Genomic DNA, 23,469 nt, shown 5'->3' with positions numbered 1-23,469 from the left:
GAAGATCACAGAGAGAACTCCCTTGGCTTTTCCTCACTCGAGGCAGGTGCTCTAAAATACAAAAAACCCACACAAATTAAGTGAGGGGAAAAAAAGAAGAATATTTCAGTTTATTAATACTTTTGAATAATTGAAATTACTCGCTGGGTAAGGCCTGGGGGCTTTCCAATAATGGCAATCTGCATAGTGTTAATTATTTATAACCTTCATTTGGGCTAAGTCATTGCTAACATGAATAGCTCTTGGAAAGCTCCATGAATCTTCATCCTCGTGGTGTGACAGCAGTGGCAGCAGCGTGGTTCTGTCACAGAACTTCATGTGGAATACAAACCTCTGGCCTGAAAAAACACTGCTTTTCCCCCTGCTGTGTTCCAGAGGAGATGGATTTTCTACAGTAGCCTTCAGGAGGAAAAATTAACTCTAGAAGGAGTATTTAAATAAGCATTTTTAATAGATCAAATATCCCCGTGCTCGCAGACGCTGCTTAATGAGAAAACAAATTATGTGGGAGCTACAGATTCTCCTTTTTTAACATCTATGTGCAAATGATTCCCTCTCCTTTCCTTTTGCTTCCCTGCCTGCACGGATGCACCACGGCAGAGCTGGGATCTGGGGGAGCTGGTGGAGAGCAGGCAGGATAATTATCCATCATGTGGTGGCAGAAAAATCTGATTCAACAGAGCTGGGGTTGTTTGGGGTTTCTTTTCCTTTTTTTTTTTTCTTTTTTCCTTTGCTTTATTTTCCTTCTTTTCCCTCCCTTCTTTTCTTCCTTTCCTTACCCTTCCTTTTTCCTTCTTTTTTTCCCTTTCTTTATTTTTTTTTTCCCGTCTGGGAATGTGTGATAAGGAGAAGGGAAGGAGGTCTGATGTCACATCTGGGATTCCCTGGAACTGAGGCTGTTTTTGTGTGAACGGAGGTCACACAGATGTTGGGATAATCCCCTGTGGCTCAGTCCTGGTTTATCCACCCCCTCCTCACCCTGGGAATGTGGAGATGGAGCACGAGGCCGAGCAAGGATGGGTCTGTGGAAGGGGTTTAGAAAGTACATTCAAAACCTCAGAAATGCCACTAAAAAAAGTTTATTTTACGTTTATTCCTGCACTTTGTCAGCTGGACTGGCCATGATCATCCAAATCCCATTTTGGGGGAGAAAACCTTGCTCAGCCCATCCTTCCCCTTTCTTTTCCAGCTTTCTCTCCAAATTTACCCTGGAATGATTTCTCCTCAGTGCAGAGGAATGCTTCAGCTCAGTGATTAATTAGTATTGCTATTAATACAAGATGCAATTCCATTGGACTAATCTATCTTACTGGTCAGGCTTTAATTAATTAGGTAATAAAAGCAACCCTAAAAAAACCCCTTTGAACGCTGGTTAATGAAACCCATGGATCTACTTATTAAGAATTAAAACCTTTCTCTCTTTGATACTTCTCTGCTTTATTAAAGTCTGCTCCATTGCTTTGTGTGGTTTGTCCCATCAATAATGAGGCTTTTTCTTCTGAATTGCTTGGTGTGAGCCAAGAAATCTCATATTATCTAATTCGGGACAGCTCTGCCTGCATAATGAACACAGCAGCAGCAAAACCCATTTGTTCTGGGCATTTTGTGGTGGTATAATTATAAAAAAACTCCGGTCTCGTGCACCCTACACCTGTTTCCATATAAAAAACCAGCTCTGTCGAGGAAGAGCTGGTCCCAGCCCTGGACACAGCCTGCCTCAATCCCAGAGGTGCTGGAGGAAAACCCTGTGAGGGATTTCCTTGGTCTGGATGCATCCACCCCCCCCCGCCTCTGGATTTTGTGCCCCATCCTTATTTTGGTGCCAGCAGGTTGTGAGCAGTGGGTGGAGCAGAGGCTCCTGCTGTTGCCTTTCCTTCCTCCTGCCCAGGAAGGTTTTTGGGGTTTTTTGAGTTTTTTCTTTTTCCTTCGCTTTATTTTCCTTCTTTTCCCTCCTTTCTTTCCTCCCTTCCTTTTTCTTCCTTTCTCCTTCTTTTTTTCCCTTTCTTTTTTTTTTTCCCTCCTTTTTTTTCCTGGCTGGGAATGTGCAGTAAAGAGAAGGGAAGGAGGTCAGAGGGGTTTCCCTGGGATTCCCAGGGATGAAATTTCAGGGAATTCTCAGCTCGGAGGTTTTGACGCTGGAAGAATCCAGAGGTTCTCTTTTTGAGTTTCACCCTCTGTGTCAAAACATTTCTGGTCACAGCCTGGGAGGAGCTGCAATTCCACAGTTTCTGGCTGTGTCCTGAGGGATTCTCTCCAGCTGTCCCCTGCCTGGCTCCTGCAGCTTTTGCAGCTGATTTCAATCTGTAAATCCATGGTTTTCCAAGGCAGAGCCTTTGCCCGTTAGGACAGATGGCAACAGGAAGTGCAGGAAGGCTTTTTTTTTTTTTTTTTTTTTTTTTAAGAAACCACAAATTTAGAGAAAGCCAAGGAGGCACAAAATGATTGTCAAGATGTAATTATTCCAGGGAATGAAAGCAAGGCAGGCTGCTTGAACCTGCCTGCTCAGGGTTATATTAATATGAAGCATTTAATCATTAGGGAGATGGAATTAGTTCACCCAGACTGATCTCCAAGCTGAACTGGAAAGTTGGACACAATAATAATTTCATAAGCTTCCTCAGAATAATAATTCTCCTGGACAATTATGCTGAAGGACATCACCTTGTGGGGCTCTGATTTCCACGTGTGCTTCACCTGGGAAGAAAGCTGGGAAATGGAGCTGCTGGTTTTGAGAGAAAAGAGTGGGAATGTTTTGTCTCCCATGCTGAGGCTCAGACCTGGGGGGAAGGTTTCCCGAATTTTCAATGTTTCTGCTTTATTTATTTATTTATTTATTTATTTATTTATTTATTTATTGAAGGCTTGGTTGGGGAATATTTAAGGGAAGTGTCTTTCTTCTCCCAGTTTTTAATTTCCAGGCAGGAACTGTGATTTTAGCAGCTCCTCTTCAGTTTCTAATCCCAAGTGTAGTCAGGTTCAACTGCCAGAATTTGTCTGAAGGATGGAAAAAAAATTGGGATAATAATTGAAGAAAATTGTTGGGAATTGTTACAATGAAATAACGAGAACCAGAGGACTGTAATTAACAACTAATTATCAGAGGGTTTTTGCAGGGGGTCAGGACCTGCCCTTCCAGCTTCTCCTGGCTTTGTGGTACATTTTATAAAGCCTTTTTTGGGGGTGAAGTGCTGTAAAACTGCCCCTCATCACTGCTGCTTGTTCCCATCCACCTGACACAGGTAGACTTGGCTGGACTCTGGATTTCCCCACCTAAAATTTGGGAACATTGCTCTGACCATGGCAGATTTCAGAGCCTTTTACTGGCTTGAGTGTTGGAAATGGTGGGGAGGGGTGGTGGAAATGGTTTGGGAAGGTGGGGATTGGTCAAAGGCTGCACTGATGTCTGGGAAGTGTTTTCCCAGCTCAGTGAAGTGAGAAGTGGTGCCATGCATCAGCCACAGCGGGCGTGTGACAGGGAGCAGAGCCTCACTGGCAAGGACAGGGGCTGGAATTCAGGGCTGGCCTCAGCCGTGTGCTCTGTGGGTCAGGAGAGGACTCCCAGTCTGAACTGGGAGCAGCCCAGTTTGCCAGTGATCCGTTAGGAGCACAGCCTGCTGCTTAGCTGAATCATCAAAGCTGTTTTCAAACTTCTCAAACGTGGAGATGTTCTGCTTGTCCCTGAAGTTTAGTATGAGGGGAAAAAAAAAAAAAAAAAGTCATTTATAACCCAAAAATGACTCCAAGTTTTAAAAAATGAATGCAGGAGAATGCAAAGCAGAGCTGGAAAATAAGGGATGCTGCTGCTTCCCGGGATCCTTCGGGAGAGAACAGCTGTGCAGTCTGCAGCAGCAGCTGAAAAATGGACCCAAGTGATGCTCTGCACGAGTTTCACCGCCACGATGAGTGAGTTCAGGGAAAAGGGGAATGCTTAACAGCCTGGAGAAGGAGCCAGGCACCTGTGTCAGAGGAGGCAGCCCCGGAGCGTTCCAGGGGATGCTCTCGTGTGGAGCTTTCTGCTGCAAACAAAGGAAGTCTGTAGCTGGCTATTGCCAGATGACTCAGAATAATGACAGTGTGAGCAGTAAACAGTTTTAATTTATACAGGTGACATTTAAAATGCAAATCAGACCTTAAGATAATTGCTGGAAAGAAGGGAGCCTCTGTTGGTTTAGGGAATGTTTCCAGTTTCTATGGAAATTGTTTGTGATGCAGCGAGATGAAGGAAGGAGCTCGTGCCCCTCAGGGCTTGGCTGGAGCTGCTCCCCCATGGGCTCCCAGGACCTGGTCAAAGGGAATGCCTGGGCACAGGAGCTGGGGGTCAGGGGACTTTCTGGGGTAAAAAAGTCCTCAAACCTGTTGAAAAAAGATAATTCTTCTTTCCTCTTGACATTGCAAACGCAGGTGGACCGAAATGAGGTGATGTCACCAAAAATGTGTGTGCCCAAAGCTGCCCCTGGGGTGTCACATCTGCCCCAGGGGCAGGGTTAGGTGGGACTTGGGAAGGAGCCTGCCCTGTGAGGGAGCCCTGAGTGCTTTCTGCTGTTCCGTGGATTTTTGGGAGCTCTGCCCTGACCTCCTCCCAAGCAATCATTTCCTCTTTGTGCTCAGTGAACGCCACCAGAGCATCAGCATCTTTGGTTCAGAGCAGATTTCTGCCCTCTGCACAACCCCAAATCTTGTTTTCTGCTCTGATCCCATCTTCCTCTCCGGGACCTGAACTTCCAGCCAGAGGCTTTGGGGATTTTTTTGATGGGAATTATCCGAGTGCTGTTTTTCCCCGATTTACCTCCCGTGAACCCTTTAACTGACCTGCTATTAATCCTCAGCTTCCAGGTCTGTTATTCCCTGCTCCTGCACACTCACCCAGCAGGCTGGGAGGTGCAATCTCCTCCTTCCCGTGGGTGGGAATGTGGAGCAGCAGCTCTGGGGGTGCTCCCACCTTGCAAGAGGTTCCTCATATACTTTTCATTTTAATGTTATCCTTTAATTCTTTGGATCACCTATCCTGGAACTAGAGCAACAGGCTGTTATGTCTTCTCTCTCTTTAATTGGGCCTTCTTAGCAGGTTTAAACAGGTTTTCACACTAGGGTAAATAACTTGCAGTTGCACTTCACTCGAATGTTTTTATTCAGTGATCAATTGTTGGTGCAGGTTTGAGAACTCAGCAAACCCTTAAGTTATTTATAATAAATCCTGTAACCACCTGATAGCTATTACAGACTCTTTAAAATTAATGCCACCCTCATTTGCTGCTGTTTGTAACAGCCCCAGTTCCTTAACCACTGATAAATAATGCATAAAAAGCAGTGTAAGGAGCATATTGGTGTCTTCATCCAACCTTTCCAGGGCAGCCTGTGCAGGGGGCTGTGGGCAGAGCTGGGGCTGGCTGGGAGGAAGGCTCTCCTGCCCCTCAGTGCCAGGGAGGGGGTGCTTGGTGTCCCTGTCACCCACATGGGATGGTGCAGAGCCTCCCAGGCAGCCTCGGCACTGGCACAGCTCTCAGGGGGAAGGGGTTGAGACTTTTAAATGGACTTTTGAACAATGAGAGAGGGAGTGCCCAGGGCAGCTGAGGCTGCCCCTGGATCCCTGGCAGTGCCCAAGTGCTGTTATTGGACACCAAATGAGCACACAGAAGCTTGGTGAGCTCAAGAGAGAAAAAGAGATAATTTTATTTCTGACCTCGCAATATCTAGAATTCCAAAAGTGGCAGTGGATTGGAGGATGGAATTGCCACCTCTCCAACCACCCTGGTCAAACCAACAGTCTGTTAATTTTGTCCTCTCACAAAGAAGAATGCAAAACAATCATTATTTACATGAACAGTGTGAGAACTCCACTAGAAATACGTAAATATTCTCAGAAGGCTAAAAGAGTTTTATGAGAACTTTAAAACTTTCAAAAGAACGATAAAAGAAAACGTCACACTTTTAAAAATCAGGGCAACACCCAAGGTCAGAGTGGAGATCTTGGGGCAGCCCCTGGCCCTTCTCTCATGGCTGTGTGTCCGAGTTCCTCCCCAGCTGGCCAGAGCTGGGATAAAACTGAATTCCCAGCAGTGCAGCACGGAGTGCAGCTGTCCCTGGCTGGACCTGGTGGCCCTGGCACAGGTGAGCAGCTCTTGGGAGCTGCAGGTGGGCAGGGCTGTCACAAGCTGAGCCCAGCTCCAGCAGTGTCGGAACCCAAGGTGTCCCTCAGACACTCTTGGATGTTCCAGGCCCAGGGCAGAAGCCTCTGAGACCCTGGCAGGCAGCCAGAAACCCCTGTGGTTTTGAATTTAACCCATGGAACAATTTACCAACTTTGCAGGAAGAACAAGAAATCACAAAAGTTCAGATATTATAATAGAAGTAATCACAAAGTAAAAGGTAGGATTTTTGAGTGCTGTACAGGGGGGTTTAGGCCTTGTACAGAGGGGTCTGAGTTTTGTACATGGGGTCAGAGGTTCTGAGATGGAGGGATTTGGGTGTGCCCTGTCCTCCTTCTTTCTCCTTCCTATCCCCCATGTTCTTGGTGATGTTGGCACTCACAGATTGGTTTAGAGTAGAAAGCCACTGTTCAATACAGGTGATAGGCATTGGGGAAAAACTATAAACATTTAATAGGTAATGTGTGATATAAAAGATGGCACCAGCCCCTTGGGTGGGAGACGCAGAGGGAGAAGGAGTCAGGGACAATGTCAGGGACTCTGTGTGCCTTGAGATAACGTGCAAGAAACTGCCTTGAGACCACACGACTGAAGACTGCTGAGTCTTTCTTTGAAGGCACGGGTTGGAGGAGAGACTTTACCACCATCCGGGGTCACCCCAGTCTGGGGGAGACTCCGACACAGCAGGAGCTGCCAGGGCAGCACTCAGGGCTCTGACACCTCCTTTGCTCCCCTCATCTGAGCACACACACGGCACAAGTAATTTAATTCAGGCGTGGCAATTAAGGAAACAATTATCTCTCGTGTCTTGGGCTGATCTCCGGGTCATCTGAGCATTATCCCTTTTGATCTCATTATGAATTTAAAATATGTAATAAATTGGCTCTTAATTCGGTGGGAAAGGTCAGGCTTGCTTTCCACAGGAGACAAGGGTGGATTTAATGGGAAGATCTCAAGGACAAGGGAAACATTTGCTCAGGACTGAGGGAATGAGCACCAGCCCCCTTCTAGGAGTGCTGTCCAGGGCTTCTGCAGGTGCACAACCTTTCCATGGGCAAATCCTGTCCCAGGACATTCCCAGGAGGTAAAACCTGACCCAGGGGGCAGCTAAGGCTTGGTGCCTCATCACAAGTTCCTCTTTTCCACCTGGATTTGGCTGACACAGGATGGAAACCATCTCATCCCTGGAGCCACTCCAATTTTTAATGCCTAACCCCAAGCTTCCCTTCATTGTCTATCCCCCGTGTAGCACCTGCCCTGTATTAATTAAAACACTTTGTGCTGCAATTTGGCAGAGCAGCGTTGATGGGCATCTATTTAGTGAGGAGCTGCGGTGTTTTATCAACATTAATGAGTGATGGGAGACTCTTTGTGCCCTTTTCACCAAGGTCCTGCTCAAATCACCGCGTGATCAGCCTTAATTACAGCGAGTTAATTGGCTGTTCCCTGCCTCGCAGATGTTTAGGCAAACATTCCATGGATCAGGGACTGGTGAGGGAGCCACTGCAGCTGGCCAAGGGCAGGGGGCAGGCAGTGCTGATGAATGGTTCTGCAGGGCCTGACCAGCCAAATCCATCAGTGATCAGCGAGTCCTCATCCCCAGCTCTGTCATGGCGGTGTGTGACTCCAGAAAAATGCAAATAATAATAATAATAATTACAACAATGATAATGATAATGGTGGGGAAAAAAAAATATCCCACCGCTGTACAGGATGTGCTCTTCACCAGTCCTGTGGAATCCTTGGGGATTCCTGCCAATGCAGAAAGATTTTCCAGCTGTTTTTCAGTCCTGTCCAGCCAAATCATTCCCCATTCCACCTCTGCACTGTGGGATGGCTGAGCAGCACCCACACATTTTCCAGGCTTTCATGTCCCTTTTGGCCCTGGCTAAGAGCAAGTGGCACTGTGGAAAAGCCCAGAATGGTTTGGGTTGGAGGGGCCTCAAAGCCCACCCAGTGCCACCCCTGCCATGGCAGGGTGTCCAAGACTGAGCACCAAGGTGTTTCTTATCACCATCCCAGTAGCAGTTGCATCTGGACAGTTTTCCTCATCTCCTGTTAATGGGCCCATCAATGTCAGGGATAACACTCTCCAGGAGCCAGTTCTGTTTAACAGGTGATTAAGAACACACCTTGCGACTCAAAATAACATCAGCCCATTGTGAGATGCTCCGCCCAGGGGGAGAAGCTAGGCATTCCCACCTGGATAAATCCAGGGATTTCTAGACAGAAAGGCAGCCTTTCCACAGGTTTCCAAGAAGACACAGCAACCACATCTGCCACTCCAAGAGGACTGCAGCCACTCCAATTTGGACTGCTACCAGCACGCTGGCCAAAGGGGTGTCAGGTTGTATTCTGACTTGGCCAGAGGTCTTCCTTTTGTATCATTGTGTGTATTTTTGTCTTTTGTTTTCCCTTTTCCCAATAAATTGTATTTCTGACTTGGAGTCTCTCACTGGTTTTGCTTTCAAACCAGAACACAGGGACACCTCCCACTGCCCCAGGCTGCTCAGAGTCACATCCAGCCTGGCCTTGGGCACTGCCAGGGATCCAGGGGCAGCCCCAGCTGCTCTGGGCACCCTGTGCCAGGGCTGCCCACCCTGCCAGGGCAGGATTCCTTCCCAATCTCCCACCTAACCCTGCTCTCTGTCAGCTGGAAGCTGTTCCCCCGTGTCCTGGTGCTCCAGCTCCTTCTCCAAACTCCCTCTCCATCATTCTCGTGGCTCCCTTCAGGAAAACCCCAGCTCCAGTTCCCCTTGGGAGGGGGAGACCCCGCTGGGACATTTCTTGTTCTGAGTGAAGGTTTGCTGAGTTCCCAGCTGGCTGGAGCACGGCTCTGCTGGAGTGCCATCCCTGTGAGGGGTCCTGCCCCTGCCTCTGGTTCCCCAGAGCCCAGCACAGCCCCAGGAGGGTTCCAGGCTCTGCTTTTGGCTGCGCTGGGACAAAGGGGAGGGGAGGGAGCAACCCCAGCTCCCCATGGAGCCAAGCCGGGGGAAAATCCAGCCCTGCCAGCACCACGAGCTGCCCCTGCCCCGGGCAGCACCTTGCACAGGGAGTCCAAAGCCAATAATTCACATTTATGGCCACTTCCCACTCGGTATTTTCGGCCTTCACACCGAATTAATTGGCAGCAAGTGGCAGATGTGTTGCTGCAGGCTCAGGGCTTTGGCTTGGAGGGGCTTTCCCCCAGCCCTGGGTGCCAGGCAGGCAGAGGGGTGGAAGGTGAGGGAACAATCACAACCGGCTGCTTTTTCCTTTCTTCCCCCCTGTTCTGGCAAGAAGTCCTCTACATCTTGTAACTATTCCCAGGGGAGAGGATGAATGCTGTAGCCAGATTAAGTCAGCATGAGCAGAATCTCATTTTCTGGGGGGTTTTGGGAGGCTGTAGCTCATTATAATTATCCAGAGGACGCAGCCAAATTGTTTAAACACCCTGTGAGTTGTCAGAAAATGAGCTGCAAACTCAAAAAATGAAGACATAAATAGTGATAACAGGCTGTTCCAGACTTGTTTTCAGAAATGGATGCCCGGATTTTTGGAAAGGAGTTTTATCAGGACTTTATAAGCCTTATTTAAAAGTGACTTTTGAAAATCCTTTTGAATAGTTGCTGAGACTCATCCACTGATGATTACGCTCGTGAACAATGAGAATCAGGAGAAATCTGCTGGAGTTTTCCTGTGCTCTGGGAAGGGTGTGGGGAGGAGGTGGAAGGGATCCTGGAGCCTGACTGGGAAGCCACAGGTACCCAGCAAGGTGACCACAAACACAAGGGCAGCGGGGCTGCGAGCTGTGCAGGCTCTCATCTTCCCCCTTTCATGAAGAGCACAGAGAGCAGAGCAGAAAGGTTGCAGGCTTCACTAAATCCTAATTATCCCCTGCTTAAGCCCGCAGCAGGGATGAAGTTTTCAAAAGTGCCGTTTCTGCAGGAATTCCAGAGATCTGGCTCCGTGGCTCCGCCGTTCCCATCCCCGGCCGCGGGGCTCTGGAGATGTGCAGTGCCTGAAAATCCAGCTGGTACCCGAAATCTGCTCCAATTCCTGCCACCCCTGGAGCTGCAGGAAAGCTTTTCCACCTCCCTTTTCTCCACCTCCCTTTTCTTCCCTGCCCCAGGCAGGAAACCTGTTCAGTTCAGGCGGTGTCAATAATCCTGTTTATTTAGTCTGGGATTTAAAACTCTCATGGTTTCTAGTTCTCCTTTTTTTTCCCCCTTTTCTTTTTTCTTTAATCCTCCTTTCTTTAGCACTCAGGAATCTCAAGAGCCGTTTAGAATAAACTCCAACCTTTCTGCCAGAGGACTGAAGCTCTGAACTGCTCTTCCCTTTCTGCAGGTGCTTGAATTCTCTGGGAATAAGCACCCACAGCCTGTAAAATGGATGTTTGATGGGTCTGACTGCAGTGGGCTCTGTTCCGGGTGCTTCAGCTGCCCCAAGAGCTCCGTGTTGGCAGCAATGTGGATTTTAGGAGAGGTGAGAGATTTGCTGTGCTCGGGCAGCCGAGGCAGGGATGGAATTCCCCGAGTTCTCCCTGCTGGAGCCCTTGGATTTCTGCCTTCGTGGTGCTAATTCCCACTGCTCGGGGAAAAGGCACTGGGACCCAGCCATCCTCTGCCATCCCCTGTTGCCCTGATTTTTTAAAGTGTGAAGTTTTCTTTTATAGTTCTTTTGAAAGTTTTAAAGTTCTCGTAAAACTTCTTCAGCCTTCTGATAATGTTTCCATCTTTGAGAGTCAGAGTTCCCACACAATTTCATGTATAAATAAAATAGTTTACATATTTCTCTGTGGGTGGAGAGGAATGATTGCTTGATCTTCGGACCAGTGTGGTTGGAGAGGTGGTAATTCCATCCTCCAATCCACGGTCACGTTTAGAATTCTATAAATACCAGATGTTGGACTATAACTGGCTTTTTTTTCTCTTTTAAACTTACCAAACTTCTGTGTACTCTTTTTGTGTCCAATAGTGACAATCCCCTCAATCCCAGCTGCTCAGGCACCCCAAACATTCTCTCTTTGCTTTAGGAAGAACAGAAGAAGCAAGTGGGTGATACACGTCTGATTCCCCAGGCTGCAGCTGACTCTGAGCCAGAAGTGCATCCTCCAGTGCCCACATCCCTCTGCCTGGCTCTGGTAAGGAACACCCCAGAAGAAGAATGGCATTTGCATGTGTTTCTAGTAGGAATTGCACAGAGTGGTGTTTTGGGCTGGCTCCAGGAGCTCTGGACGCTGTTCCCCACTGGTTTCTTGCTTTGTTAGGAACTGTGATTCCATGTGATTCCTGTGGCAGGACTAAGATCGTGCCCAGCCTGGCAGCACCAGCTCCAGCACTAATGGAAGCAGTGCAGGGCTCTTAATGAGCTTGGGTTTATTTACAGCTGGTGAAGATGGAAACAAACTGAAAAACCTCCTGGCACTCTTTTCACAGAGTTAAATAAATAAATTCGCTGCACACTTAAATGCAATAAACATGTACAAATACAGTTAGCACATGGGATAAATACAAATTACCTCTGGCCACTGACTCCTCTGGTGCCCAGGGAGTGCAGTCAGCTACTCAAGGAGCATCAGTGCAAATAATACAAGTATGATAATTATTAGAGCAAATAATTACAAGGGCAGTGAGAGGACAAGGGGGAATGGTCTCAAACCGACAAAGGGCAGGGTTAGATGGGAAATCGAGAAGAAATTGGGCTGGATGAAAGAGCCAGCAGCAGTGCCAGCTCCTGGGCTGCCTGGAGAGGGAGGCACAGCCTCAGGAACAGCAGAGCCTGCGAGGCAGAGCCGAGCCCGTTCCCAAATCCCGGGCTGAGATCTGTGTGCCCAGAAGTGCCTGGTGTGGGTGCTCACCTCAGCAGTGTGTGTGCAATCCCTTCCCTCTGCCCATCTCCGGGGTTCTGTGGATATTCCCAGTTCAGTCAGAGAGAAAAAGAGAAAGATTTCTGCCAGGCTAAGCCTGGGAAAAAGCCCGAGAGGAATGTAAACAATCTGTGATCTTGCTTTCCATTCATATTGTTTATAGATCTGTTCTGCCACACTGACCCGAGTCCAGTGTGCCAATCAGGTGAGATGTTTTACTTTAGAACCAATGGAATTAATGCTCATGAAGTTCTCTATAAAAGAGAGAGGTGCTTTTGAATAATCTCTCATTTGCCTTCTGAAATCGTGCGAGTCATTTCGCCCGTCCCTGGCTCAACAGCATCATCGTCCCACATCAGCCAGGCTGATCCTGCCCGTTTCCCCCTGTCCAGCTAAACCAGCTGCTGGAATTGTAGGAATTCTCCACCAGTTCTGGCCAGTTCAGCCATTTCAAGGTTGTTCTCCAGAGCTGTGACAGCAGAGCTGAGTAAGGAACAACCTCACCCCAGCTTTGCCTCTCATGCCCACAGCTGCAGTCAGAGGGAATGAGAGGAGATTCGTGGGCAGCAAGGTGAGCTTTGTGAGAAGAACTTAATGAAAAAAAAAAAAAAAAATCAGTGCTCCATGTGTGGTTATGTCCTGCTGGTCCTTTGATAATAAAAGGATAAAGCAGAGCTTTTACATGGAGAAGGAAAAGGAGTGGAACGTGGGTTTGAACAGTAAAGATGGCTTTTTAAAACTAAAAAAAAACATGTTGAGATCAAAATATTTTTGCTCAGTAATTAGGAATTTCATTTTTCCTGTAGCTAATGGTGTTTGCGAAGCAGTGCCTTGCTGGGTAATTTTTAATTAGAGGCTAGGACATGGATTCAAGCTCCAAAACTATCTTCTGTTTATGCTCATCCATTTTTCTCGACTCTTTCTGGAGATAATGAATCCTGCCTCCCTTCCTCACTGTCAAATTTGAGTTCGACCTTTTTGCTTGTAAATAGATTAGAAAAAATTAATCCCAGGCTGTAATAAGGTCTTTCATTATGTTGTGGGGAAGGTTATTCATGCTTTTAAGGCTTGTTCCAACCTAATAGGTGTGAAAGGAAGAGCACTTGAGCTCTCCAGGGCTGACAAGGATGTCGTATCTGAGAAATGAAAGTCACAGTGGGATCATCTCGCTGCTGGTTTTTAAGATGAATATCAGCACTGCATGCATGAACTGGAATATAAATCTCGAAAGAGAAAGGAAGTGTGTTTCCCACCATTCCAGATGGAATTACAGCTGCACATAGCTGAGGGTGAGGAAAAGTGGGGAGTTGGGAGAGGAGTTTCCTTCCCAGCCGGCTGCTGGCAGCTGATGGAACCAGCTGGTGGGTGCCTGCATGCAGTGCTTCTCAGCCTCTTGTGCCATTTCCCCCAAAATATGTTAAAGGATCTCTGCAATCCCAGCTGGTCAGGCTGACCGAGGTGAGAGGCTGGGATGGGAATGGACAGGGAAGCAGGGAAAGGTCCCAAAGGGCTGCCTGGGCTCTGGCCACCCCGAGCCAGGTGGGATCTGCTGCTTGTGGAGGGGGAGGTGTCCGTGTGGGTGGGAAAAGGGAGTGGGAATCCTCTGGGGGGATTCTGAGAGTGCAGCACGGGCCCCTGGATGCAGGGCAGGGGGAAGCTGAGAGGAGCAGAGGAATTAATGACAGATGTGAATAAACCCTGGCCTGGCTAAACCTTGCTTGGTTTGCTCACTGCAACTTGCACCAGGGCTTTGTGTTTCCTTCCCAGCTGTTCTTTTAAAGAAGACATTTGTCCTACGCTGTCTCCTAGAAGGTGGAAGGAAGGGTGGCTCTAACACAGACCTGATCTCATCACGGGTAAACCCCAAATCCTCAGCGAGAGCCATCAGTGGCCACTCACCAGCCTTTAACCCTTTTTGGCTGGGGGAAGCTGCAAAATGCCTTTGGAAAGGTGAAATCTCTGCTGCCTCCTCGGTGTGTTTGAAATTCTGTGCCTCTGCTGCTTTGGGGATGAGCCTCGAGTGCTTTGCTGGGCATTAATAACATCACTGGATGCCCAGGCAGAGATAAAAACAGGCACTGCTTTATCTGGGGTAAGAAATGTATTTACGTCTTAACTGAGTTGTTTAGATGTTGCTTAAATTATAATGAGTAAATTGAGGGTGCTTTATTAATATTATTGATGTCACCAACTGCAATTTATAGTTACTGAAGCAGTAATGAAAACTAACTTATAATAACCAGATAATAGTACATAATCTTTGAGATTACACTGGATAGGCTTTAACTTCCCTTCCAACCCAAGTCATTCGATTATTCTGAAACCTTTAAATATTTGCTGACAAGCTGCAGGCATCCCAGCCTCGGGATAGCTGAGATGGGCACTCCTTGTTCAGGAGTAAACACTGTGAAGTCAGGGCTCTGGGCCAGGCTGGCTGCTGGCACCGCCTGGGTTTGTCCCAGCTGGGTTTGTCCCAGCTCACACCTGGGCTCCGGCTGTGCCCGGGTTATTGCTGCCTTACCACGGAAAATGAGCCCCAGCCAGGCTTTTACCCCAGGGCAAAGCCTGAGGGGTGGCTGAGCCCAGACTTGAGCCCAGCTGGGCTCGACCCAAAGTCCAGCCCGTCCTCTGCTCCCTCTCTCCTCGCTCCACACTGCGGCTGGGTTCTATTTATACCCACAGTACTTGATTCATTACGAAATTTCTTCCCTGGCAGGGCAGGCATCTATCATTAAATCAAAATCTGTCTGGAAACAGAACAGAGACTCCAACTTCAAAGCCTGCCACTGCTTTCCGTGGAGCTCTCCTTGCTGGTTGCCTGGGAGGCTTATTTGAAATTATGCACGGAGACGGGCAGAGAGGAATGAGTTCCAAAGTCGTCATAATGATGCCCTTGAGTGGGCGAGCCTTGGAAACGCTCGGGGTGCAGGAGGCGGCGGGGAGAGAGGCAGCTCCATCCCAGCACCCTGGAGAGAGGAAGCTCCATCCCAGCACCCTGGAGAGAGGCAGCTCCATCCCTCATCCCAGAGAGAGGCAGCTCCATCCCAGCACCCTGGAGAGAGGCAGCTCCATCCCTCATCCCAGAGAGAGGCAGCTCCATCCCTGAATCCCAGAGAGAGGCAGCTCCATCCCTGCATCCCAGAGAGAGGCAGCTCCATCCCTCATCCCAGAGAGAGGCAGCTCCATCCCAGCATCCCAGAGAGAGGCAGCTCCATCCCTGAATCCCAGAGAGAGTCAGCTCCATCCCTGAATCCCAGAGAGAGGCAGCTCCATCCCAGCATCCCAGAGAGAGGCAGCTCCATCCCAGCACCCTGGAGAGAGGCAGCTCCATCCCTCATCCCAGAGAGAGGCAGCTCCATCCCTCATCCCAGAGAGAGGCAGCTCCATCCCTCATCCCAGAGAGAGGCAGCTCCATCCCTGCACCCCGGAGAGAGGCAGCTCCATCCCTCATCCCAGAGAGAGGCAGCTCCATCCCAGCACCCTGGAGAGAGGCAGCTCCATCCCTGCATCCCAGAGAGAGGCAGCTCCATCCCTCATCCCAGAGAGAGGCAGCTCCATCCCAGCATCCCAGAGAGAGGCAGCTCCATCCCTCATCCCAGAGAGAGGCAGCTCCATCCCTGAATCCCAGAGAGAGGCAGCTCCATCCCTGCACCCCGGAGAGAGGCAGCTCCATCCCTCATCCCAGAGAGAGGCAGCTCCATCCCTCATCCCAGAGAGAGGCAGCTCCATCCCAGCACCCTGGAGAGAGGCAGCTCCATCCCAGCACCCTGGAGAGAGGCAGCTCCATCCCTCATCCCAGAGAGAGGCAGCTCCATCCCTGCATCCCAGAGAGAGGCAGCTCCATCCCAACATCCCAGAGAGAGGCAGCTCCATCCCTGAATCCCAGAGAGAGGCAGCTCCATCCCAGCATCCCAGAGAGAGGCAGCTCCATCCCTCATCCCAGAGAGAGGCAGCTCCATCCCTGAATCCCAGAGAGAGGCAGCTCCATCCCTGCACCCCGGAGAGAGGCAGCTCCATCCCTCATCCCAGAGAGAGGCAGCTCCATCCCAGCACCCTGGAGAGAGGCAGCTCCATCCCAGCACCCTGGAGAGAGGCAGCTCCATCCCTCATCCCAGAGAGAGGCAGCTCCATCCCTGCATCCCAGAGAGAGGCAGCTCCATCCCAACATCCCAGAGAGAGGCAGCTCCATCCCTGAATCCCAGAGAGAGGCAGCTCCATCCCTGAATCCCAGAGAGAGGCAGCTCCATCCCAGCACCCCAGAGAGAGGCAGCTCCATCCCTGAATCCCAGAGAGAGGCAGCTCCATCCCTGCATCCCAGAGAGAGGCAGCTCCATCCCTGCATCCCAGAGAGAGGCAGCTGCATCCCAGCACCCTGGAGAGAGCCAAATCCTCCCAGAGAGGCCAAACCCCCAGGGATGCTCCAAACCCTCTGCTCTGTGGACACTTCCCACCCTCTCTGTCTGCAGGCCACCCAAGGAGCCCTTGTTTTATTTCCAGATCATCCCTCTCTGGCTGGAGAAAGCTGGGGGTGCAAAGATAACAGAACTCTGTCTGACAGAGTGCCCTTTCCAGCCCTTTGCCAAAAAAACATCCTTGATTTGTTACCACAGCCTGCAATCTCAGCCATGCTGGGCTCAGAAAGAATTATTAAAAGGCCATTTTGCCTCGAAACATTTCCACTTTTATAGCCTTAAACATCCAGGTCCGTGCGTTTCGGTTCCTACAATCACGATGCAAGGATTGGAAGGTGATCAAGTGTCAGAGTTTTCCAGTGCCTGGGAGAATTCAATGCCTGGGTAAACACAGCTCAAACCCCATCTGGCAGGGCTTGGGTCAGGAGGGTTAATTTTGAACAAGTTTTAAGGGCTCATTAATTCAACCAGTGATCCAAAATGTATTTTAAAATGTACACAAGCCTTCATGTGTATTGTTAACTGCCTGGTATAACTGTGTGTGCAGCTTTGATTTGGTTTCCATGGAATATCCTGAGTCCAGGGTCAGAGTCACAGGCTCCAAGGAAGCAGTTCCATGATTTTGCTGGGACTTTGTGTTGCTGATAAGCATTGGGCAGACAGGTTTCCTGCAGCACTGTGGCAAAAAATGGAATGGCTCTGTCATATTTTGAGAGACTAGCACGCAGTCAGACACTCTGGTCTCATTAATGTCTGCTTAATTAGGCTCAAGTGGATGATTTCAGACCACAAAGCCCAGTGGAGGCAGAGTTGATAACAGAGTTATTTAGAAAATGTGGTGTCCAGGTTTGCCTGACTGCATCTCCTGACAGCACAGCTCCGTGGAATCACTCTCCACAGGCAGGGAGCAGGAGAGCCTGGCTCCTTCAAATGATCCCTGCTGATTCATGAGCCAGTCCTCAGCTAATACTAAAGTTATAAGATATTTATTCACTCCTGGCTACTGGGGCTGTCCCCAAAGTTCACCTTGGGGGATTGTGCTCTCACTGAGGGTTTTGATAAAAAATTGAAATGCCCTTTTTGTTGTCCTGCAGGCATTATGTTCACCTGATAAAAATGATTTCACACCTAACTCCACCCATTAATCAAAAAGGTCAGTACAATAAATAGTTTTTTATCTTTCCTGCCAGAAACCTTTCTTCCCCGTGGTCTTAGGAGCTGAGTGCAAGAGAAGATGTAGACAAAAGAGTAGGATCTCAAAGACTGGCTGATCAATGCCATACGGAGGCATGAATTATTGTTGAGAACTTTGGGGAGAAATGGAGTGCTCTGATGCCAGGGAGAGGCAATATTGCCTGAGTTTTCAACCTCCAGGCACTAAAGGGGAATGAAGTAGCTTCACTCATCTTAATAAATTCACGTCCAGCAGCTGGTTCTGAAAGAGATGGATTTTCCTTTTCTGGAGATCTAGAGGTGTGAGAATATATTGATATAAAATATGTATATAACCCCCACACCACTGCTTCCATAAACCTGACACTCCCGACTTTTTCCAGTGTGTCTGCTTGCAGACTTGGGCTCGAGATGGGGTTTTTGCTCCTGGGCTTTGCACTGATTACCCTGCTCAGGGCTGACTGAAATCCCCCCCAGTCCCAGAGCTCTGCTTTACAGCAGGCTTGGCAGGGATGTGTTCCTGGGACGTCTGACACCTGTGCAGATGTGGAATTGGCTTCCCTGGGAATCTGCACCTCCTCCTCGCCCCGTGGGCTCCGTCCTGTGCTCCATTCATGTTTGCTCATCTGCAGTGACCCCCCCATCTCCATCCCCCGGAATTCCTGGAAGGATTTAGCAGTTTGGACGTGCAGATTACCCAGCCAGGGCTGCCCTGGCGGGACGTGCGAGCCGGAGGAAGAACGAGCTCCTGCAAATGTCACGAGCAGATAAAATCCCTCGAGTGGCATTTACCTTTGTGATTATTCCCTCTCATCCCTGGCACGGGGTGCACGTTTCCATTCCGGGATTCTGTGTGACGAAGAGGAGTTAAGATTTGCACTGCAAATGAATTTTTAAATGTCCTCACATCCTCCCGGAGCCTCTCCAGGCGCGGCCGTGCCCTCCTGGAAGTGCGAGCGGCACCTGCAGCCTCCCCTCTGTGCTCAGATGTCTCCCTGAACATCACAGCTGTGCACCCAAACTGCAGGGACAGCAGGGAAAAGGCCAGCCACACGATGGGAGCCACATCTGCCCGTCCATCACCCGCCTGGGTTTGCTCCCCTCCATCCCCCAGCAGGGTCCCAAACCCAGTGAGGGGCTCAGGGCTGGCCTCCAACACGGAGGAACTTACTCAGAGCAGGGAGATCAGGATCTGTGCAGGTGTCCTGATGGGCACGGCGCTGCTGGGGCTGCACCCAGGTCACCTGAGAGCAGCCTGCTGCTGGGAACGTGGAACACCGGCTTGCACCGAGCTCCTGAGGAACAGATGGGTGTTTCGCCACGTGATGCAGCCTAGAAAACAGATTTGATTTAGTGCACCATGCCTGTCTGACTTTTAAACTTGTACTAACAGGATTTCAGGGAGGCAGGCTCCACATAAAGCCCTCAGCGAGCAGAGCACCGGGCAGGAGGTTACAGAGCTCTGAAAATTATCAATTAATTCTCCTTTCATCCAGAGGGGCAGATGGGGATGAATATTTATTTACTTTGACAGCTTTTATTAGCGGGGGAAAAAGGTCTTCATTATGTGTTTTGATTTCACAGCACAATCAAGGAAATTAGTAGAATGTATAAAACAGTAATTAAGGCTGTTAGATCCCTGAACTCACAGTGGCAGGGCAGATCTTCCCCCTGTGCAAAGCTGCTCCTTGCCGAGCTCCCGGCGCCCAGGCACCGAGGTCATTATGTAATGTCAGTTCATCCCTCTTCAGAATGGATTCTGTGGGTTTCACCACCTCACTTAGGAGCTGTCTCCAGGTGCCCTGGCCGTGCCAGCCTCGGGAAAGGCTCCGTGCTGTGCACTAATTGCCTGGGCTTTGGCAGCTCTGCCTGCACATGCCAAACCAGTGCCAATTTCCAGGTGTTTGACGTGGGGAGCCTGGTGGGCTCCTGCATCGAGGGCTGACCTGGCTGGGCTGAGATAAACGGAGGGATTGCCCCCACCTTTGCCCCAGATGTTCCTTTATTGGGGTTTTTGGGGCTCCTTGTGCTTCCTGGGCTCGTTTCACAGACATGATGTGAGAAATTCCTGTGTGGTTCCACAGGTGCTGCTCAAAGGCCTTCAGACCCTGCTGAATATGGCGTAAATAAGTTAGACCATATTTATTAATTAGCTTATATAGAAATATATTTATTAATGAGATAGCTTCCTAACAGGAAAAATGGTGTTTTAGCAATAATGTTGGCATCTGGAATCAGACAAAATCGGAAATTATCACTGTAAAAAAGAGAGAGTTGAGATCAGATCCTTTATTCTTCTGGACAGTATCACTTTGGGAAGGCACCATATGTGGTTTTTAATGCTGCAGTGAAGTGGGAGAGAAGAGGAAGAGTGGATTGCCCTCGATTTGGCAAATCACAGGGCACCAGCATGACCTGTTTTTACAGCTGAGAACCTTCAGCCTGCAAAGTTCTTGTTTAAAGACTTTATCTCACTGACCAGATGGTGCAATTTGTCTGCCGTGGACATTTGGGAATATCTGCTGAATTTTGCATAAGGACAAGTGTTTTAATCATCCAGTGTCTTGCTGTGCTAATCTTATTTGTCTGCAGTGACCAACCCTTCTCTTATCCCTGGCAATCCTGGAGCTGTTCTGTGGGGGTTTTTGTGCACCTACCTCCCCATCCCTGGCTTTTTGTTCTCTGTCCCTGGGGAATTTCTTGGTTTAACTCCTCCTGTTGAGGTGGAATGAAACACTATGGAAAATAAAGCAGATGTGGAGGAGCCTGGGGTATTTAAAACCTCTCTCTCAAGTTAATCCTTTCATCAGAATGAATTCTCTTAGAGATGGGAGCAGCATTAGGGCAGAGGAGGAGCTGGGAAGCTCCTGGATGCAGAGGAGGTGGGAGCTGGTGCAGGACCAGTGCCCCTGGTCAGGAAGGATGCAGAGAATTCCAAAATTTGAAGAAGCATTAAAAACCAGCACCATGAGAGATGAAAATCATTGACCTCCCATGCATTATCTGCAGGAAAAAGCTCTTTGTGAGCTCTCTGGTGCTTTCCCAGCTGGGGGGTGCTGCAGCTGTGTGGATGGGCTGCAGGAATGGAGGGGCTGGAGCTGGGGGCGTCCCCTGGCCTGGGTGACACTGCCAGTGCTGTGGTGGGGACAGCTGTGCACAGTGACCCCCAGCCCTGTTTTTATTTAGGAGATTCGGGATGGGGTTTGAGCCTCGTGGCAATTTAATTGCTGGGATTGCCTGGAGCAGCTCCTCTGCAAGGATACAGCACAGGAAAGTGACACCCCTCAGAACAAACCTATTTGCCCTTGATTGTAGTGGGAAGGTTCATTATTTATTATTTATTTATTTATTTATTTATTATTTACTATTTATTATTTATTACTTACTATTTATTATTATTTATTAATTATTGCTATTTATTTATTTATTTATTTATTTATTTATTTATTATTTGGGCTGTATTTGTGGTCGTGCAAGGCAGGGCATCCTCCAGCTCCTCCCACATCCCAGGGCAGCCCTGTGCACACCACGGGCAGCCCTGGGCTTGTGGAGCACCCGTGAGTGACACAAACCACGGGCTGTGCTGGCGGTGGGGTGTTAAAGCAGCTCCCTCTGTGCCAAAGGCACGGAATTTCATGGCTGAGGATGTGTTAAATGCGCTGTTACCACTGGAAACTGTGATGGATTACGTGCAGCAGCTCTGGTGCACAACTGAACAAGCAGGCAGTTAATTACTGCAATGATAACATGTTATGAAAAGGAACTGCACTCGTGGCCATTCATTACGATGATGAATTTCCCGCGGCTCGTCACTGGTCATCTGCAGCACTTGCATGACAAATGGCCAGGGTCCCGTGCAGAAGGAGATCCCTGCCCTGCCCTGCCCTGCCCTGCCCAGCCGTGGAGGAGGTGGTGTGTTAATGTGACGGTGTCCAATTGCTCCGCTGCCCAGGTTCAGTATTCCCATCCATTTGTGCATATTCCTCACATCAGAGCGTGCTGGGACACGCGGCAGGGCTGCCTTGCCGAGGGGAATTGATTCTGGGCTTCCTCTGACCACTGAAATGCCTTCCACTGCTCTGAGATCCTTGGAGGGCCGAGCGAGGGAGAGGTTTTGGCAAATTGCGCGGAGCAAGTGAGATGGCAGCGACTGGGAAGTGGGAGCACTGCTTGGTACGAGAGCCTTGACTCTTGCTGAGTGATGAATTTGCCGGCGCTAAATAAGCTGGCACGTCGTGTTACACGGGGCTGTTGATGGGTGCAAATTCTCAGCGAGGCTGTTTGGAGGCAGAATGCCATGAACTGCAGGGGAAGGTGGCCCAGGGCCAGGAGCAGGGTGGGAACCCCTGGGTGCCTCGTGCTGGATTGCAGAAACAATTGTGTGCGTGCCTGCTGGCATCCGTGAGAGCAGAGGCACCGCCGAAACGATATTTAAGGGGAAGAAATTGAGCTTTTCCCACTAAGGACCCCGATCACAGGCACAATATCAGAATGCCTCGTTAATTAGAAACAGCCTGTAATCAATAGCTCGCTTTCCTGCTGCGTTGAGGTCCTGGTGCTCAAAAAAAAAAAAAAAAAAAAAGCAAAAAAAAAAAAAAGAAAAAAAGCTGCAGTGATGTGATATGAAAACCTAAAGGGATAAATATTTTAGAGAGGGTATCGAGCTCTGTGGTTTGAAAAATCAAGGTGAGACCTCCTCAAATGCTTGGCTGACCCCTGCCCTCCTCATCCCTTGGAGATTGCTGCCCCTCTCCCCACGTGCTGGGTGCCTGCCAGGAGCTGCTGCTGGCCCAGGGCCGTGTCTGGGCTGGCTGCTCGTGTTCCCCTTCCCTTGCAGCGCCCTGCAGAATGTGCAGCCTCACCCAGCTCGTCCCCACGCAGCAGCCCCTTCTCAACAGTCATTTATTTTTGGCAGGCAGCGCGCAGAAATCCTGAACCCAAATGATATTAGCTCAAAAACGCCCCTAATGTGAATATTCAGCAATGGAAAATTTTCTCTCTTCTCCTCCAAGCTGAGGAAGGTTGGAAGTCCCTGGATTTTCTCACTCCTGCACCCAGCCCCAGCTCTGTCCTCATTTCTGAAGGTCAGCACCTCTAGCCCCGAGCAGGTCATTATCCCAGGGATGTTTTATTCATGCTAATGCTGCCAAATGGAAATTATCTTTTTCATGTTAATGAGGAGTAATTTGGGAAATCAGAAAAATCATAATTTCCCTGAGAAAGGTTGACAGGAGAGAGAGCAGTGGGTGACACCTCACGGGGTCATGCCAGGCTGGGGGAGCTGGGGGTGCTCACCTGGGGAGGAGAAGCTCCAGGGAGAGCTCAGAGCCCCTGCAGGGCCTGAAGGGGCTCCAGGTGAGCTGCAGAGGGACTGGGGACAAGGCATGGAGGGACAGGACACAGGGAATGGCTTTAAACTTAAGGAGGGGAGATTTAGATGGAGTATTAGGAAAAAGGTATTTATTGCAAGGGCGGGCAGCCCTGGCACAGGTGCCCAGAGCAGCTGGGGCTGCCCCTGGATCCCTGGCAGTGCCCAAGGCCAGGCTGGACACTGGGGCTGGGAGCACCTGGGACAGTGGGAGGTGTCCCTGCCATGGCAGGGGTGGCACTGGGTGGACTTTAACCCAAACTATTCTGGGATTCTGTGATCTCAGAAGTTTTGCTGGCTCCAGATGAATACAGAGTGTTTTCCAGTGCTTTCCAGATTTTTCAGAAATCTGACCTTTCAGGATCCATCCAAAGAAATGTTCTGGCTTTGATCTCTCCTTGTCCAGAGTAAGAGGGAATTTCTGCAGCTTTTAATGTTTTTTATTTCTCATGCTTATAAAGAAGAAAAAAAAAAAAAAAAGAGAAAAGAAAGCCTTTTGAACTCCTTGTTTGATGAGTG

At 49.3% G+C, this 23,469-nt stretch overlaps 1 protein-coding gene across 1 annotated transcript; it reads left to right on the top strand.

Moving 5' to 3' along the window:
• The first annotated feature begins 3,899 nt into the window (after positions 1-3,899).
• On the top strand, positions 3,900-17,796 carry LOC128794289 (serine/arginine repetitive matrix protein 1-like). The gene is made up of 3 exons (XM_053954037.1): positions 3,900-3,903; positions 15,255-16,793; positions 17,504-17,796. Exons 1-2 carry the CDS (start codon positions 3,900-3,902, stop codon positions 16,190-16,192), a joined length of 942 nt encoding a protein of 313 aa, XP_053810012.1. The 3' UTR covers positions 16,193-16,793; positions 17,504-17,796.
• Positions 17,797-23,469: the final 5,673 nt, after the last annotated feature.

Source organism: Vidua chalybeata, chromosome 12, assembly GCF_026979565.1.
Source record: "Vidua chalybeata isolate OUT-0048 chromosome 12, bVidCha1 merged haplotype, whole genome shotgun sequence".
Lineage (NCBI taxonomy): Eukaryota > Metazoa > Chordata > Aves > Passeriformes > Viduidae > Vidua > Vidua chalybeata.
This window is presented reverse-complemented; position numbering and strand designations above follow the sequence as displayed.